The sequence below is a fragment of the Dipodomys spectabilis genome, unplaced genomic scaffold, assembly GCF_019054845.1.
Source record: "Dipodomys spectabilis isolate Male_0828 unplaced genomic scaffold, ASM1905484v1 ptg000017l, whole genome shotgun sequence".
NCBI lineage: Eukaryota > Metazoa > Chordata > Mammalia > Rodentia > Heteromyidae > Dipodomys > Dipodomys spectabilis.
In genome coordinates, this window is record NW_024870694.1 from 12,822,131 (window position 1) to 12,841,901 (window position 19,771).

Here is a 19,771-nt window from a genome sequence, read left to right on the forward strand (position 1 = left end):
AATCTCATTGAAACAAATCTATTTTTTTGTAAAAGGTTTTAAAATTACAGGGTTTAACACTCTTATCTGGGAAGTATCAAATATGTGCATCTGTCCAATGTGTCTATTAAGTAAGATCACAACTTGTTTGTCGTCAGCTAGGAGCTTAGAGATTTAAACCGTATTTCTAGTTAATGTACTTAAAAAAGCATTCACTTATTTATTGGATCAAAAATATGTTGGGTACTTATTTGCACCAACTAGATGTTCTTTCCAGTTTTAGAACTTATCTACTGGTCTTACTGATTATACTATTTGTAAGTGTAGAATACATAGAGAGGAGCTAAAGTGGAATTTAGATATACTTTGGCCAGTTACTTCAATTTATTCCTGGGGAAACTAAGATGTGGGAACTTTAGTTGAAGTTCTCAAAGACAGGAAATTTTGAACACCAAACTGTGGCTGTATATTAGAAAAGAATTGTATCCAAGATGCACTGCAGATAAATTACATACTCTTGGCATTGAAACCCAGCCATCAATATGATTTAAGACTCTCCAGATGTGTCCGGTGAATGGTCTGAGGTTATAGCCATTGCTTGATAGCAAAATTTGAGGCTCAACTTATTCTCTTTGTGATTAGTGAGGTCACCAGTTTATAGAAGTTCAGATTCCTATATAAAGTCAATTAAAGAAATCAGAAGAAGGCAAAATTGTCATAAGCATTAATATTTCCTTTCTTTCCACTGCCAGCAGTGACCTCAGAGACTCATTTCTTGGAACACATTTTCTTGCAATCATTTCTTCTTTCTCTCTTAGTATTTTTTGCTGGTCGACCCTTTCTCAGTGTGTCTTCTATAGGTCATGCCATGAGGCTGTTGCTTGTGAGATAAGGACCTCTGTGCCTTATTCTAGCATTTGAGCCTGCTCAGAATTGAGTCCTAGTTTATCTCTCCAGTTTAACTTGTGGTCAACTAAGTCTACTCTCTTGCCTTTCCCCCTCAACTAACTTGTGTCCAGTCTCTGAAATGTCCCTGCTCCTTCTCATCTGGGCAAAATTCTTCCAGTTCTTCACTACTGCTGGTCAGATACCATCACCTGTATTGCACCTTCTATAACTTGCCCTACAACATTTTAAGACAATGGGTTTTGTTTTACTGTATTTTTATTTCTTTGATGTAGTATTGAGCTATGTATTATAATTATCTTCTCTAGAATATATTTGGTTTTCATATAAGGCTATAAAGTAGTAGAATACAGAGGTATTGAATTTTATTAGTTCCTATATTTATCTGTGTAGTAGGCCCATGATCTAGGCAAATTAGATGATTTCCGAAAAGAATTTCATTTATGTAGCAAGAAAGCACAGTCAGTTAGGAAAGGATAAACCCTTACATAAGCACTCAGGATTCTCTCTTTACTTCTTTCATAAATGCATTGGAAGCCACTGAGTTGTTGCAGATTCTCTACTTTTCAAACAAGCAGTTTTCTTAGTAACTTTTTTTTTTTTGCAGGTGAGATGCATAAAAGTGCAGAAAATAAGATATGTTTGGAATAATTTAGAAGGACAGTTCCAAAAAATTGGGTAAGTTGTTTTAATAATTCTATCCAAGGAAGAAAAATATTAGCTCAAAAATATTAGCAGTAACCTAAATCTTTCTCATCATTATTTTAGCTCTTTGGAAGACTGGCTCAGTTCTACAAAGATACATCTAAAATTTGGAGCAGGTCTGACAACAGAAGAGCAAGAGATTAGGTACTATGCATGTTGTTGTTTGTATTAGCTCAAAAGGATTATTACTGGTTAAATAAGGAACCCCGTAAGTAATTCTCTTAACTGTTGGATATTTATATCTCCATAATGTTATCTCACACATTTTCAGAGCAACCCTTTGGGTGAGGTAGATCAGGCTACCTTCTAGGATATAAAGTGGAATCTGAGGTTCAGAGGGGTGTACTGGCCTGAACAGTGTTACACAGATAGGACAAGATAGAGGAAGAACCTGTCCTACACTTCTGATTGCAGGTTTAATATACTTTCTACTCTACATGATGCCTCTCAAGGTTATGATAATAATAGGGTTGAGTCTGTTTTGATCGTAATCAGGGAATACATATAATACCATGCTAATACAGTTAAGTAGTAATTATAGAGCATCAAAACAATGCCTTGGAAGCTGGGTAGCTCGGCAGTTCCAAATCAATTACTAGCAGAGAAACAAGGACTAGGGAGGATTCTTGAATGTCAAGAGTCTCTGTAGCTTTGAGCAAACGCTGTCTTCTCTTTGGGCCTTCATTACTCAATTGTGAAAAGGCGGAGAAGGACTTTTGGTCCTAATTTTCTATGACTGTACTTCCCTTTCTGTGACTGTACTTCCTTGAACTCCATTTCTAGCACATTGGAAAGACCTGGAGAGCCTTTTAGCATCTGAATTACCCAAGAGCTCATTAGAAATGCAGAATTTCAGAGCACACCTTGATTTTACTGACTCAGAATTTCATCACCCTGATTATCTGTGTTTATATTAAAGGTTGAGGAGTGCTGTTTTTAATATGTTCAGCAAAGCTATTTGATCTCAGTATCTACGAGAAAGGCAAAACCAGTGTGCTTAGTGCTCTCCCTAGCAAAATTTCATTTAACACGTTGTTCTTCTGCAAGATCAAAGAAACATATCAGGGAGTCTTCAGTTAAATGGGTATCTAATTCTGTGTGTTGGGCTATTTTTGAGAGTCCAGACCTTTCCATTCACATTATTTTGTGTACTTCTGAGGACTTCTAAACCAGGGTGAGAAAATAGTTACAGTATTTTCTTGTTCCTAAAATCCTGGATTATCTTATTCTATTAAATCTTAATGATAGTCTTGTTTTATCTCCATGGAGTCAGAGATGGGGGAAAACCTAGCTAAGAACACAGAAACCCTGAAGCTACTTGAACAAGACAGTGGGTAATATTAGACCCCTAAGTTACAATTTAGAAAAATATTTAAACCTTGGAGAGAATTGAGGTTAATGGAAGTAATATGTGCATCTTTATTGTTTTTGCACCATGGAATCCTACATTCCTTTGTGATGGTTCTTTTGAGGAGGAGAGCACTCTACCACGTGAACCATAGCTCCACTTTCAGGTTTTTGGTAGTTAGTTGGAGAGAAGAATCTCACATGCTTTCCTACACTGGCTGGCTTCAAACCATGTTTCTTAGCTCTCAGCCTCCTAAGTAGCAATAACCACCTAATTAAAGTCATGTAGCGTGAGTGTCCAGCTTTTCCCATGTGGATTTTGAAAAGAATTAGAATGTTATAGCACAAGGGATTCTTCAGTCAATCCCAGAAATGAGAAAGGGAACTTGGAATAGAATCTTTTCTGAATGGGCAGAATAGAACCTTTCTGGAATTGTCACTCTGAGTGACTGAGTGATCTGTGATCTCTCCTTGTAGGAGGCTCATATGTGGGCCTAATACTATTGATGTGGAAATCACACCTATCTGGAAACTGCTCATCAAAGAGGTAATTGTTCCAGTATTTCTTTTAGTGTTGGATAGAAAACAAAGACATTTTGGTGCTAGTCAAACTATCAGAAATGCTACTTGTTATTAAGTAAAATTGGGAGATATTAAAGAAAGAATGCCAGACATATTTTCTTCTTCTTCTTCTTTTCCTTCCTTCTTTCTCTCTTTCTCTCTCCTTCCTTCCTCTTTCTTTCTTTCTTTCTTTCTTTCTTTCTTTCTTTCTTTCTTTCTTTCTTTCTTTCTTTCTTTCTTTCTTTCTTTCTTTCTTTCTTTCTTTCTTTCTTTCCTTCTTTCTTTCTTTTTCCTTCTCTCCTTCTTTCTTATCAGTCATGGGCTTGAACTCAGACTGTCCCTGAGCTGTTTTGCTCAAGGTTATGACTCTACCACTTTGAGCCACAGCTTCACTTCTGGGTTTTCTGGTGGTTAATTGAACTTAAGAGTCTCACTGACTTTCCTGCCTGAGCTAGCTTTGAACCATGATCCTCATATCTCAGTCTCTGAGTAGCTAGGATTACAAGCATTAGCCACCAGTGTCCAGCTGAAGCATATTTTCTTGGTAGATCCTATTTATTGCTTCTTTAAATTCCCCTTTTGCACAGTACCTGACATAATATGACCTGGGGCCTTCATGTGACTACTTATTACTTGGTGACTTGGAAGAATGAAAGGTTCCTGTTTTTTTTTTTTTTTTTAATACTCTGATGCTTAGCTTGTTTCAACTTCATGAAACTAAAGTAAGAGCTTTTTTAAAAAGAGAAACCAATAATATTTTTTTCTTAGACAACATGTACAATTTCTTCAACACCCAAAGCTACAGGAAATAAAACTTACCTTCTTGGTTTTGTTAAGTTATAATGATTTCAGTGTATGTATAAGAGGGAAACAGGATGTAATCAGCATTTATTACTAGGTTAAGTTTCTCTGTTTCTCTTTTGAAATTCCATTACTTGGCTTATCTTTATTTTTCTTCTCTCTAAGACTATATAATAGTACTCTGGGCCATCATCTATTCTCCACTTCCGTTGTTCCTTGTCTCAAAAATATGGGTAAATTCAAAGCACTTTCTTAATGTTTTTGCATGCTTTCCAGAGTGACTGAAAGCAAGCAAACCAAACTCATAGGGAAAGGTTTGGCATTAGCCTTTCTTAACCACAGGCCAGGATTTCCATTCCCATTGATTAGACTGATGGCGAACAAGGTGAAGGCATAGTTGTTTTTAACCATAACAGTATTACAGTTGTTGGAGCTAACATCTGTTCTCTCCCATGTGCTCCCCCTAGACTGAGCTGAACCACTTTCATTCTGCTCAGCTCTATACGCATGGAGAAATGTAAAGTTCCTTAAAGGCATTGGATATAGCAGCCCTCTGGTCATAGAGAGGAACGATAGACTAGAAAGTGACTTTGTAAAATCGAACCAATAATTTATCTTTCTGAAGGCCAGGAAATGTAGATTGGAGATGTCCTATCTCCATAACCAGTGATGATTGTAATCTTGGCGCTACTCAGTAAATTGTAGCAGAGATTAAATTAAGTTCTCTGGATCAGAACACGTTATGCTATTTAAGTCTTGATTTGGCGACAAGTCTTGATTTGGGCAAGTTTTTCAAGATCCAAGCTTAGTTTCTTTATCTTTACAATGGAGCTAAGTATTAACTTTTGGTGTATGGGGGTAATTATGAGGATGAAAAGAGCCAATTAAGGTAAAGTTGCCTAGCTCAGTGTCTATACATTAAATTCCTGATAGAGTTTAATAAAAAAGAAAACTAGCTTTATTGTGTGCAATAATTAATGCCATGATTATGGTTATAAAAACAAGTTAATAAACAGCTCTGTGTGAAGCCTAAACATCTCCTCTGTCTTCCTGTGTCATTATTTGCCCACAGGTTCTAAATCCATTTTATGTATTCCAACTCTTCAGTGTCTGTTTGTGGTTCAATGAAGACTACAAGGAATATGCTTTTGCCATCATACTCATGTCCATCATTTCCATTGCTTTGACAGTGTATGATCTCAGGGAGGTGAGTTTCCCCATGACTCTTACAGTCTCAGAAAAAGAGCAGAAGTAACTCCACTGTCATTTCCTCAGAAAGATGCATCATGAAATTGTCATTGTCTAGTCTATGCTAAACTAAACCATGTTTGTAAGTATCTGGCACACACAACTGCCAATGTTTAATACAGTAGTTATTTTCCTCCCTCACACCTCAAGTCCTAATCTTTCTGATGAAGGACTCTGGTCAGTATGAACTCCTTTACCCTTTATGTTGGAATGGTATTCATTTGTCAAAGCTCCATTTAAAACTGTTGAGTTTCTTTATTGCCTTTATTCTCAGGGTATCAGGTGAGGCTGGAAGAAAATCGCACGAACTGATTAGTTGATCTCACTGTAAATCCATGAGTGCAACCCTTCTGTATATCTCTGATCAAGAAATTTCCCATTCTCTGAGATTAAGTATTCTCAAAGTATTGTCTCCCTTTAGTTTCCTGACACACCCATTTTTCCATTGTCCACTTTTCCTCTAAATCAGTAGATAATCTCACTATTCATTTCACAGAGATGATGGGAACCCAAGTTAGGAATTTACTCAACTTCTTGCTCTCCCATTGTGAACTGATTTCTCCTGTAGCCCTGCCTTTTCTCCCCAATCATCATAATCATCCAGACATCATGCCTTCTTTCCCACCTTCTTGGGGTTACAATATAGTTTATTAGTAACCTTTCCTCTTCTTCTCCCCAAGAGCCTTCTCATCAATGCTAAAACATTCTCAAACTTCTCCAGACTTCAAAACAAAGCTCAACACAGTCTTTCCCTTCTTCTCCCCCCATACTTCTACCTTCAGCTTCTCTTGGACCTTTCTTCAGTTTGAAAATGTCTTGAGTCTTTCTGGTCACTCTCCTCAATTCATCATTTTGGTTCATTCCTCCTTTCCATTATCATTTATGATGATTTACTTCCTTCTCACGACTCCATTTAACTACTCTTGGTAAGATCACCTTTACGATCTTAAAACCCACAGTTTTAAATTTAAAACAATTAACTAGCTAGAATTTTTCCTTAATAGAAGTGTCAATATATGGTAAAAATACATGGTAAAAATAAAAATTCCAACATTAAGGATTTCTCCCAGTCAGAATTTCCTAGTACCCAGGTTACCTTTTCAGAAGAATCTACTGGGACTAGATGTTCTGTATACTTTGAGTAATATTAAATACATATGAGTTAATTTGTTTTCTGGAACAGAAATATATTATGTAGATACTAAGTATGCTCTTTTGCACTTGCATTCTTTTTACCTAATATATCTATCTTGAATATTTTTCCATACCTGACACACACACACACACACACATATACACATATATTTGTTTTTTGTCAGTAGTGGGGCTTGAACTCTAGGCCTGGGTGCTGTCCCTCAGCTCTTCAGTTCAAGGCTAGTGCTCTACCACTTGAGCCACAGTACTACTTCTGGCTTTTTCTCCTTATGTGGTGCTGAGGAATCGAACCCAGGGCCTCATGCATGCAAGGCAAACACTCTAATACTGAGCCAACTTCCCAGCCACTGACAAATATATTTTGCCATGGTTTATAAGTCTGCTATTAATGGAGTTTTTAAGATTGTTTCTAGTCTTTTTCTTACTAAATCAATGCTGCAATGAGGATATTTGCATATTTACTTTTTGTAATTTACATGTATATGCATATATAGAAATACTTTGCATAGATAAATTATAAAAAGATGTAAAATAAACATTTATAAAGCAAGTAAATATAGTATATATGTATCTATATTTATATTGATATGGGAATATAATATTTCTATAATTGGAATGATTTAGTCATAAGCCAGCCAAAGTACATTATTTTAATATTTGTTCTCAGAATGGCTTTTTAAAAAGTAAGGTCAGTTTGCATTCTTCCTGATAGTAGATAGCTGTTGCCTTTATCTTTGCCAATGTAAGTGTAATAGAATTCTATAACTTTGATGGCATATTTTCCACTCTAAGTTGGGTGTTTTTTTTGTGTTTTAAGCTATCTGCATTTCTCTTACCATAAAATATTTATAGCCTTTATTACTTTTCATTGGATTGCTGACATTTTGCTGTTGATGGAGTGGGCATTTTTGTTGTTCTTGTTGCCAGGCTGGGGTTTGAACTCAGGGCCTGGGTACTATTCCTGAGTTTTTGTGTTCAAGGCTAGTACTCTACCACTTGAACAACAGCTGCACTTCCAGCTTTTTGGTGGTTAACTAGAGATAAGAGTTGCATGGACTGTCCTGACTTGGCTGGCTTTGAACCACAGTCTTCAGGTCTTAGCCTTCTGAGTAGCTAGGACCACTGGCACCCCGCTGGACTTTTTTTTAGTGCATGTTTTACTATAGTTCTTGGCTGTGTCAAAAAGTTTGTTGTTGCATTCTTTGTGAAGAATTCTTTTCCTTTGGCCTCATTTACAGCTGCTCTTCATCCTTTCCAATTGCTTTTTTCTAGCTCTTCAAGTTCACCTTCCTCTCTCTGTTTGTTTTTTTGTTTTTTAAAATACATTCTTATTGTAAAAATAATGTACAGAGGGGTTACAATTACATGAGTGAGGTAATGAGTACATTTCCTATCAAGCATTGTTACCTCCTCATTTGTTTTTCCCCTACCAGCCCCTTCCCTCCCCACCTCCAGAACTCCTCCCTCCTTCCCCCCACCCCCACAAGTTGTAAAGTTCGTTTTCAACATAGTGTCTTGTACATCTCATTGTTTCAATGGGTCAACCTGTCCCCTACCAGCCCCTTCCCTCCCCACCTCCAGAACTCTTCCCTCCTTCCCCCCACCCCCACAAGTTGTAAAGTTCGTTTTCAACATAGTGTCTTGTACATCTCATTGTTTCAATGGGTCAACCTGTATCCCTATTTAAACATTTTATTTTTTTCCCTTCCCCTCCCCAAATTAGAAAAGTATATATACAAGATGCAGGGCACTGGAATCAAATACAGTGACAACAGGGGTTATACCATGGTGGAAGAACATACAAAAGAAACAAAAAAATCAAATAGTAAATTATAAGTATGTTACAAACAATAGCAAGAAAGAAAAAAAAAAACAAGTTGTGTCCCTGTCTTGGGGTTCATTTTGCTTAACATCATCTTATATGGTCATATGTACATAGCTTTTAACCTTTTCTACTTGTCCTAGACATGCACTAGTTATTGCAAATAAGGGAAACCATGAAACCTATGCTTTTTTGGGTCTGGCTTACTTCACTTAATATAATTTTTTCCAAGTCTTTCCATTTCCTAACAAATGGTGCGATGTCATTCTTTCTGATGGAGGCATAGAATTCCATTGTATCTATATATGACATTTTCTTGATCCATTCATCTACTGAGGGGCATCTGGGTTGGTTCCATATCTTAGCTATGGTAAACAATGCTGTGATAAACATAGTTGTGCTGGTAGCTTTAGTAGACCCTTGCTTGTAATCGTTTGAGTAAGTGCCCAAAAGTGGGATTGCTGGGTCATAGGGGAGCTCTATGTGAAGTCTTTTGAGGAACCTCCATACTACTCACCAAAGAGGTTGAACAAGTTTACACTCCTACCAACAATGCAATAGGCTTCCCTTTTTGCCACATCCCCTCCAACATCTGTTGTTATTAGATTTCTTGATTATAGCCATTCTAACTGGGGTGTGGAATCTCAGTGTGGTTTTTATTTTTGCATTTCTTTTATGGCTAGAGAAGTTGAGCATTTCTTCATGTGTCTATTGGCCATTCTTATTTCCTATTCAGAGAAGTTTCTCTGTAAGTCTTTAGCCCACTTATTTAGCCCACGTTAGCCCACTTATTTATTAAACAACTGCCCAGTTGGTTCTTTGAGGATTTGTTGTTGCGGGATTTAATTTTTTGAGTTCTAAGTGTATTTTAGATATGAGACCCTTGCCCGTTGTATGGCTAGTGAAGATCTTCTCCCAATCCATGGGCTTTCTATTGATCTTGCTAGCTATGTCCTTTGCCATACAGAAGCTCTGCAATTTCATGCAATCCTATTTGTCCAATCTTTCTTTGATTTGTTTGTGTTTCTGTGTGTCTATTAGAAAAATTTTGGCCTATGCCAATCTTCCTGTAATGTTCAGGATGTCTGCTTTGACTTTGAGGTCTTTGATCCATTTGGAGTTGATTCTGGTGCAGGGTGATATGTAAGGATCTAGCTTTAGTTTTCTACAGGTGATTAACCAATTTTGCCATCACCATTTACTGAAGATGCTGTTTTTCTTCCATTCTTTTTTTTTTTAGCTCCCTTATCAAAGATTAGGTGGCTATTGGTCAGTGGGTTCATTTCTGGGTTTTCAATTCTATTCCATTGGTCCTGAGATCTGCTCTTGTCCCAGTACCAAGCTATTTTGATTACTATGGCTTTGTAGTAGAGTTGGAAATTTGGTATTGATATTCCTCCAGCACTGTTCTCTCTGTTAAGGGTCATTTTTGTTATTTGTTAGTTTGTGTAAATGCATATGATGTAAAAGCTCCATACTCTCCCCTTCTACTTGACCAATCTTTTTTTATTAGCTTCTTGCACATTCTTTCAAGAAAAGTTTTTAGTCAAGTGATGCAAATATAAACACATATACTTATTCTTTTATATGAAAATTAAATTATTTTCTCCCTAGCTATTAAAAAATCACTCAAGTAATCTCAAGTGAGTACATGAGAGGTTCCTCATAATTTTAATAGTTGTCTATACAGTGATTTCTAAGAGGCATGTGCTAATAATGGCTTTTAAATTTAACTATATCAGTTCTAAACATCACTTGTGATTTCCCAAGCACTTTGATTCCACCTTCATGTCCCAAACTACCTTACCTCAGCACATCTGACATGGAACCAAACTCTCCTTAATCTGGTATTTAGGTTTACCTATTGTGATAGGATGAAGTCCATCCAACTGCAGAGATGGAAACCCTGTTGTTACCAAAACTTTCTCTCTCAATAATGGAGTAAGCCCTACTGATCCTCCCTCTTACATAGAACTTGGCACCACTCATTTTTTTCTAGTCCTCTATTTGGTTCAGGTGACCATTATCTCCTACCTGGTACTCATTTCCCATATGGTCCCCGTATCCATTTTTGCTTTTATAAGGTTTGGGCTTTCAAAAGTTTTCCAGTGCCAACCAAACCAGGTGTGGTGGTTCACACCTCTACTTCTAGCTGTTCAAGAGGCTGAAATGAGGAGCATCATGATTCTAGGCCAGATAAGTAAAAATCATTCTCTACTCACAAGACTCTATCTTAATTAATAATAATTAAAAAATCCTCAGTGCGAGAATGTACACCCTTCATCCCAGCTATGAGGAAAGCATAAGAGGATCATGGTTCATGCTAGTCTAGGCACAAATATGGGACACTATGCAAAAAATAATGAAAGCAGTAGGGACTCATGGCATGGCGCAAGCGGGAGCATCCATGCCTAGCAAGCACAAGGCTCTGAGTTCACATGCCAGTACTGACACACAAAACTGCCATGTGAAATCTTATTGGTGCCATATGCTTTACACTAAAATTCTTCCAAGCATCTCCACTGATGCTTTTACAAGGGACATCTAACTCTCACCATGACTCTTAAAATTCCATTTGAGAAATTCTCAAAACTTTTGTCTCCAGATTTCTTTCTATCCTTAAGAAAACACTAAGGATCTTAAGGAGCTTTTATTTTTGTTGTATGTGTCTCTAGCTATCATTTTTAGAAATTAATACTTAGAACCATAAATGGTTATTTCTTATTCATTTAAAAGAAGTACCTCATTATTGGACACAAATACAGTTTTAGAGACAACTATATTTTCTTACTTTTTTTTTTATTGTGAAAATACTGTACAGAGGAGTTACAATTACATGGGCAAGACAATGAGTACATTTCTTATCAAGCATTGTAGCCTCCTCTTTTGTTTCCCTTTCCCATCCCTTCCCATCCTCCCCCCATTCTCCCCCAATCTTCTCCCCCCGCCCCCGCACCAAAGATGTAAAGTTCGTTTTCGACATAACGACTTGTACATCTCAATGTTGCAATGGGTCCACCTGTATCCCTAGTTAAACGATTTGTTTTTCCCCTTCCCCTCCACAAATTATACCAACATCAAATACAGTGAAAGCAGGGGTTATACCGTGGAAGAGGGACATACAAAGCAACAAAGAAATCATCTTATAAATGCGTTAGAAACAATCACATGAAAGAAAAAAAAACATTTGAATACATATCTTGGGGTTCATTTCCCTAACATCACCTTATCTGACCTTTTCTGCTTGACTCAGACATATACTAGATATTGCAAATAAGGGAAACCATGGGACCTATGTTTCTTTGGGCCTGGCTTACTTCACTTAATATAATTTTTTCCAAGCCTTTCCATTTCCTAACAAGGTGATGTACAGAGAGACTACAGTTATGTAAGTTAGGTAATGAGTTCATTTCTTTTTGGACACTGTCACTTCCCCCCTCTGTGTCTCCCAGTTTCCCCCCTCCCTTCTCCCCTCCCTCCCAAGTTGTATAGTTCATTTCCAACATAGCGCCTAGTGACTATCACTGTTGAATTGGTTCCCACTGTTTCTCTGCTTCCCCATATCCTCCCCAAATGAGATAAACTTACCTACAAGACCAAGGATACAAAAATCAAATACAAAGCCAAAAGGGAATAAACCAAAGGAAAAAAGGAAAGAAAAATAAAAGACCCACAGATAGTACAATAATAAAAACCTCTTTTCCATTTCTTGGAGTTCATTTGGATAAACATCATTTTATATGATTGTATGCACATAGCTATTGAGCCTTTGTGATCCTCTTGCTTTTTCTTCTCCCCTCCCTCCTCCCTCTTCCCTCCTCCTTCCCTCCCTCCCTCCCTCTCCCTTCCTTCCTTCCTTCCTTCCTTCCTTCCTTCCTTCCTTCCTTCCTTCCTTCCTTCCTTCCTTCCTTCGTTCCTTCTTTCTTTCTTCCTTCCTTCCTTCCTTCCTTCCTTTCTTTTCCTTCCTTCCTTCCTTCCTTCCTTCCTTCCTTCCTTCCTTCCTTCCTTCCTTCCTTCCTTCCTTCCTTCCTTCCTTCCTTCCTTCTTTCTTTCTTTCTCTCTTTCTTTCTTCCTTCCCCCCCCCCCCCCACTAGTCCTGGGGCTTGAACTTAGGTCCTGGGTGCTTTCCCTGAGCTCTTTGTGCTCAAGGCTAGTGGTATACCACTTAAGCCACAGCACTACTTCCAGCTTTTTCTGAGTAGTTTATTAGCGATAAAAGTCTCGTGAACTTTTCTGCACGGGATGGCTTCAAACTGTGATCCTCAGCTCTCAGCCTCCTGAGTAGCTAGGATTACAGGCAAGGACCACTGGCACCCAGCTTATATTTTCTGAATGCAAATAATTTAGTGAGAAGAGTGACATTCTTATAAGAACAATTTTGCAAATTTCTCTAATGTTTGTTTCAATAGACATCTGAATTCTTATAACTGTTCATATGTATTCTTGTGATATTATAAAACCTCTGGAAAGATTTCCTAAACACTTGTAAAATAATGAGATTTACAACTGGGCACTAATGGCTCACATCTGCAATCTAAGCTACTTTGGAGGCTGAGATCTGAGGATTGCAGCACAAAGACCGTCCAGGCAGAAAAGTCTGTGAGAATCTATTCTAATTAATCACCAAAAAACCAGAAGTGGAGCTGTGACTCAAATAGTAGTGCACTAACCTCAAGGAAAAAGCTTGAGGACAGTGTCAAGGCCTTGAGTTCAAGCCCTAGGATCTGCATGTTTTCTTTCTGTCTGTCTGTCCCTCTCTCTTTCTCTCTCATGTGTGCATCCTCCTCCACACATTGAGTCTTGGTATTACTGTTCATTTTAACTTTGTAGCCCTGCATGAAGTCCTTGTACAGCTCCAGGCAGTCTCAGACCCAGGACCACTGCCCTATCCAGACTCATAACTGCTCTCCCTGGCTAGTGCACTTGTGCCCTGTTCTTGTTCTTGCTGATTCCTCCCATGTTATTTTGCCAGCCTGCTTTGCTTTCTGCTTTCTAGCCACACTCACATTTTGCTTCCTAAACCATCTTTTGTCTTTGGACTGGTCATTTGACCTGACCTTTTTCTTCATGTCCATAGGTTGGCTTCTCCTCATGTCTTAGCTTCAGTGTCACTTCCTGCTTTTGAGTTTTTCTTTGATTTCTATTAGTGGATGTTCTCCAAAAGCACCTTGCTTCCCTTGTTATTATAGATTGTAATTTTGTACCTGTGTATGTGATTATCCAATTAAATGTGCATCTTCTGTAGGTTTGTAATTTCTCAATGGTGAGCACCCATGTTTCATTGTTTACCATTCTATCCCAACCTCTTAGCAGAGTTCCTAGCATAGTAAGGGCTGTTCAGTTCTTGTTGAGTGAATGTGCAAATTAATGAAAGAATAAGTTAGTACCAGAAAGCCCTTTAATCTTATCCTATTCTGTTCTTCCTTCTTAGTACTTACTTAGCAGATTATGAATAATTTGAAGCCAGGAGATTTAGAAATATCATACATGATAAAACCAGGATTAAAAAAAAACCCACATTGAGTGACTGAGAATTTTAACTCCACCAGAACCAGTTAGGAAGTCTCCCAGTTAAGAATTTTTTATAGTATTTTTAAAATATATTTTAATTGTAAAGATACTGTAAAGAGGGGTTACAGTTACATAAGTAAGGTAGTGAGTCCATTTCCTATCAAGCAAAAATTTTATTGTCAAGGTGATGTACAGAGGGGTTACAGTTACATAATAATTACATTTCTTATCTAACTTGTTACCTCTTCCCTCGTTTTTCTCCCTCTTTCCCTCTCCTCCTCCAATCTCCCCCAAGTTGTACAGATAATTTCCAACATATTGTCCTGTGAGTATCACTGTTGCATAGGTTCCCCCTTTGATGCAAAATTAGATATAATTTTATTATACGTCTCTTTAGTCTCAGTGATTTATTCTCAACTCTCCTATATTTCATATATTACAAGGAAATAGCATGGTCTGCAAAACTCCTTGTTCAATTATGATCTAGAAACTCTGATACAGGACAGCCCCAAACTGAAGTAATACTATTTAGGCATACACACAAATTGAATGACAAATATTCTTATTATTTACTAAAAAGATCAGTCCACAAATTAGTGATTCTCAAAAGTTCTTTTGAGTAGGAAGAGAATGTTGGGAAATTCTTCTCTGCTAAAGAATACACACTTATGACTGAGCAAAGGTCCCTTTCAGTTGAGTATCAGATTATCCAGCCTTTCATTTCTGGACAGCTACGATCAGTTACACTAGCAATAAGACAGGGTACCATCTTTTCAGAGGACCAGCATCTTGCCAAGTAATACCTGGAACATAAACTCACATAGACAAATCTTTCTGTTTTTCCTTTTTTTCCAGCAATCTGTAAAACTCCATCGTCTAGTTGAATCACACAATAGAATTACAATCCCTGTATGTGGAAGAAAAGGTAAGTTCCATTCTTTGAGAGTCATAGGTTATCCAATTGGAGTCAGAGAAGACTTCAACTTGTGCTTCTTATGGTACCTTCTACTGTCAGGTTCATATGTAACTTTCTTTAATTTTTTTTGGTCAGCTGTGGGACTTGAACTCTGGGCCTGGGTGCTATCCCTGAGCTCTTCAGCCCAAGGTGAATGCTTTATCACTTGAGCCACAGTACCGCTTCTGGTTTTCTGGTGGTTAATTGGAGATAAGAGTCTCTTGGACTTTCCTGCCTGAGCTGGCTTTGAACCGTAATCCTCAGATCTCAGCCTCCTGAGAAGCTAGGATTACAGGTGTGAGCCACTGTACCTGGCTATAACTTTCTTTTACATTTGTGAATGTGAGACCTTTTGACCTTAAGAAGGAAACTTACTTTCTTGGGGTTGAATTAACATATGATTAACTGATTAGGTTTACAGTAGATAATTTCATATATTTTGGACATCCATATATACCCCAAAACCATAACCACTGTGAAGAAAATAGCAATTCATCACCTCCTAAATTGTCTTCAATTGTATTTCCCCCTTAGTCACCCTTACACTTGGACACTCATTTATTTGTTTTTTTCCCCTAATAACTTTCAATTAAGAATTTTGTAGATATACATGGTGCACTTTTTCCTTTAACACTCTATTTGGGGCTATGGAGGCTATAAATAGCATGTTCATTTTTATTGATGAGAGTATCTCATGAGAGGAATATATCAGTTTGTTCATCCATTCACCTTTTGAGGAATATTTGGATTGCTTCTAGCTTTCTATAATTACAAATACTGATAATGTGAGCATTTTTTGTCGGTCTTGGGGCTTGAACTCTGGGCACTGTCCCTCAGCTCTTCAGCTCAAGGTGAGCACCCTACCACTTGAACCACAGCACCACTTCCTCTTTTTTATAGTCATAAAATTTCATTTCTTGTGAGAAAGTAAGTGACACAGTAAGGCTGTGTCACTGGTAGACAAAGTCTTTTTCAAAGTGTTATTTACATTTCCACCAGCATTGTAGAAGAATCCTGGTTGAGCACGTTCTTGCCAACCTGTGGTATGAATGGTTGTCCTTTTAATTTTAACCACTTTCCTTTGTAGAATAATCTCCCATTTTGGTGTGCACTCCCTAATGACTAATCAACTTGAACATCTTTTCCAGTGTTTATTTGCCTCTTGTATAGTTTGAAGTATCTGTTCAAATCTTCTGTTTATTTTATTGTTTTCTAATTAAATTTGCAACTTTTGTCAGGTATAGGATTTGTAAGTGTTTTCTCTTCGTCTGTGTCTTATCATTTGTAACACTTCTCAAAGGGCAGATATTTTTATTTTTCTTAAAGTTGAGTTTATCTACTCCATCTTTTGCCAACCATACTTTTGATGCCTTTGGCTAATCTACATCTACCAAGATTTTCCCATATTGTTTTCTAGAATTTTATAGTTTTAGGTTAATTTGATTGTTATGTTTATTGTTTTTATGGATTGAACTTCTTTTACAGATTGAACATGGACTTTATAGATTGAAGTTCATGCTTTGCAAACAGATGTTTCAGTGTTCTCATTCCATTTGTGAAAAACACGATCTCTTCTCCAGTGAGTCACCTTTGTGCTTTGTCAGTACTCTTGCCCTTATTCAGGTGGAACTATTTCTAGACCCTGTCCTATTTCATTGATCTTCTTGCTTGTCTTCTAACATTGCCAGATGATGCCACTTTATCCAGCATGTTAAAATAGTAGTAGTCCTTCAGTTTTGTTCTTTTCCATTTATTTTTGATATTGTAGACTCTTCATTTCCGTATAGTCTTTACAATCAACTTTTCAATTTCTTTTGGGGTGTGTGTGTGGGGGGGGGCACTGGAGTTTTCACACAAGGCTAGTGTTCACAGCTCCAATTCTGGCTTTTTGCTGATTATTTGGGATAAGAATCTCACAAACTTTCTTGTGTAGGCTGGTTTTAGACAGTGATTCTCAGATCTCAGCCTCCTAAGTAGGTAGGATTTGAGGTGTAAGTCCTTGGCTCTCTGCAAACTTTTCAATTTCTTTTAAAAAGTGTGATGGAACTCTGAGTGGGTTTATGTTGAATTTATAGATCAATTTCTGGAAAATTAACATGATGATTTGGAATTTTTGCCTCATGGATTTCTCTCGGTAATGTTTTGTAGTTTTCAGATGTGTGAGTCATTCTTATTATTCATTTATATTATATTATTCTTATTATCTTTAAATAGTTGTACAAACAGATTTCAATTCAACATGCAATTTTATGAGTAAAAGGCATCTTGACCAATGTCACCCTTTTATCATCCTTCCATCCATTCCAACCCCACCCATTCCCTCAAGTTTCTTAGTTCCATTTGCATATTTGTACATTGAATACTCATCAGGGTATCCACCCACCATTAGGTGTATAAATCTTATGTATTCTTTATCAGATTTATTCTCAAGAGGTTCATAGTTTTTATGCTACTATAAACATTTTAAATATAAATTGTTTTTGTTCTCTAGTAGTCCCTCATATGTGTGTGTGGATCATAGTTTATTGTATATGAAATAGGAGAGTCTATTGACTTGAGGGCTTCTTCTCTTTGAGTAATTTTTTTTCTCCAGTGCTCTGTCCGGTGACCTCAAGCTACTGTCTTCTTCATAGACTCAACTCTCATCTGTGTTCTGGTCTCAAGAACACAGACCCCTTTGTCTGGGATCTCTTTCCCCAAACAATGGCTTGAGAACTCTTTCAACGACAGCAAGCTGGGTAAATAATGAACATTTTATTTTATTTTTTTTTTGTTGCTGTCTATTGTGTTGTTTGTGATTTAGTGCTCCCAAAGTATTGTTTTATAAGATCATATGGTTTTTGGATGTCTCAGGTGAGAGAATAAATCTGGTCTTCCTTATTGCACCTTAGTTAGAAGTAAATTTTGCTTTCTTTTATTTATTTATTTTTTTAGCAATGTTATCTTCTTTTTCAACTTTTTATGGTGAAGCATTTTGAACATATACCACATTAGAGAAAATGTGATAATAAAACCCCATGTGTCTCTTGCCTAGATTGAATAATTATCAACTCATTGTGTCTTTTTTTTAAATCTGTTTTTGCTAACTTCCTTACCATGGATTACTTTGGAACTATTTACATATCGCTTCATTTGAAATTTTAGTATATAGTTCTAAAATATAAACTCTTTTAAAATCCATTTTACATCTAAATCAACTCCCATTACTTTTAGGTATATTAACTCATCGTGTTCAAAGTACCCACATTGAATCAAATTGAGTATATGCATTAATACCTAACACACATATACTTAGCATACATATATTATTTTATACATATATTAGGATGGTTGGTAAAATGTAGAAAAATATATACTTTAATATCAAATATATTATTTTGTTCTAAATCAGATCTCCATATTCTGTAATTAAATATGTCTCCTTTATTTTAATCCATGTTTCCTTCTGCATATCTTACATTTTCATTGTAAATTTTTATTATGAAAATTAGTGGTTTGACATGTGGTTAACATAGTCTAAGTATATTGGTTGCATACGGATGGAATTATTTAACATGCTTTCAATTTTACTTACTTCCTCTACTTTAGTAGGTAGAGTGAGAGACTTAAGTTTTGGCAAGAATACTTACGTTTGATATTATATACTGAAAAAATATAATAACTAAGTTTCACTGATAGGGTACTGAGGAATTGAACTCAGGGCCTCATGCATGCTAGGCAAGCACTCTACCACTAAGCCACATTCCCTGCCCTACTAAATTTCTTCTTTTTGTATTGTAATAGACACAAAGGCTTATCCCGTAGATGTATTATATGTCGTTAAGGAACTAAAAATGTTTATCTAGCATGCTGTTTTTACCTATTAGGTTTTTTCTATAAGAAAAATACTCCTCAACTAAGAAAGGATAAGTTATGGATACTTTATCTTTATTTACCAACTTTCTAATTAATGGACTAATCATCTAGTGTCTTCCAAAGATATATATTTTTACATATAGGTGACTGTGTATGCCTTTCCTCCATACAATGGGGGATGGAGAAGGGGGAAGTCTCTTGCCCTCAAGTAGGGAATGGATGATCTGTGTATAGTAGACTTGCTGGTGGAGGCGCTGTGGCAAAGGCACATTTTTAAGTTCATGATATTAAACATGGTTGGTATCATTTCTATCCATTACAGTTTTGTTCCTATTTTTTGCTCAAATGTGTCCAATCTTTCCTTTTAAAAACTATTCATTTGGCTCAAAGGTGTTTTTTTCCCTCCTTTTGATTTGGCCCCAATAATCATTGAGGGTTTTATTAAGCTCATTCAAACTCAGACATATTCACTTTCCCCTGGTCTGTAGATATGGTATTACACATCTCAATCAGAGTGTAAGGTGTGAGTCATTGTTTAAACTGAGGTATTTTCAAAAGATCTCTGTTTTAAAGACAAAATGCACTGTGAGTTCATGCTGACATTTCCAGCTTAAGTTTAGAGCTAGTTTGTAATTCAACTTTGTACTAAATGTTCCAATTCTTGATGATAGAAACAATTTGCTTATTTGCTTTATACCATTGTCTGTAGGAATCTCAGAATAAACCAAACCAACATTCTCAGCATCAATATGAGTCCGCAAAAAACTCTGGATATTTTTAGAGTCCCCCCAATTTATCTGTAATATCTCAGTGGAAATGCATAAATTTTTATTTAAGGCAATATACTTTAAAGTCATTCATTTCTTTCATTGATTAGCCAGCAGTCTGATGGTTCATATTGCTTATTTTCTTTTATACTTTTAGTT

The 19,771-nt window shown here is 36.7% G+C and overlaps 1 protein-coding gene across 1 annotated transcript in view; it reads left to right on the forward strand.

The window, feature by feature from the left end:
- The window catches only part of Atp13a4 (ATPase 13A4), a 95,238-nt gene that overhangs the window by 19,906 nt on the left and 55,561 nt on the right, over positions 1-19,771 (forward strand). The window contains exons 4-8 of the mRNA XM_042670323.1: positions 1,493-1,563; positions 1,654-1,734; positions 3,415-3,484; positions 5,372-5,506; positions 14,891-14,960. Coding sequence (XP_042526257.1) covers positions 1,493-1,563; positions 1,654-1,734; positions 3,415-3,484; positions 5,372-5,506; positions 14,891-14,960 — 427 coding nt within the window. The remainder of the gene's footprint in view (positions 1-1,492; positions 1,564-1,653; positions 1,735-3,414; positions 3,485-5,371; positions 5,507-14,890; positions 14,961-19,771) is intronic.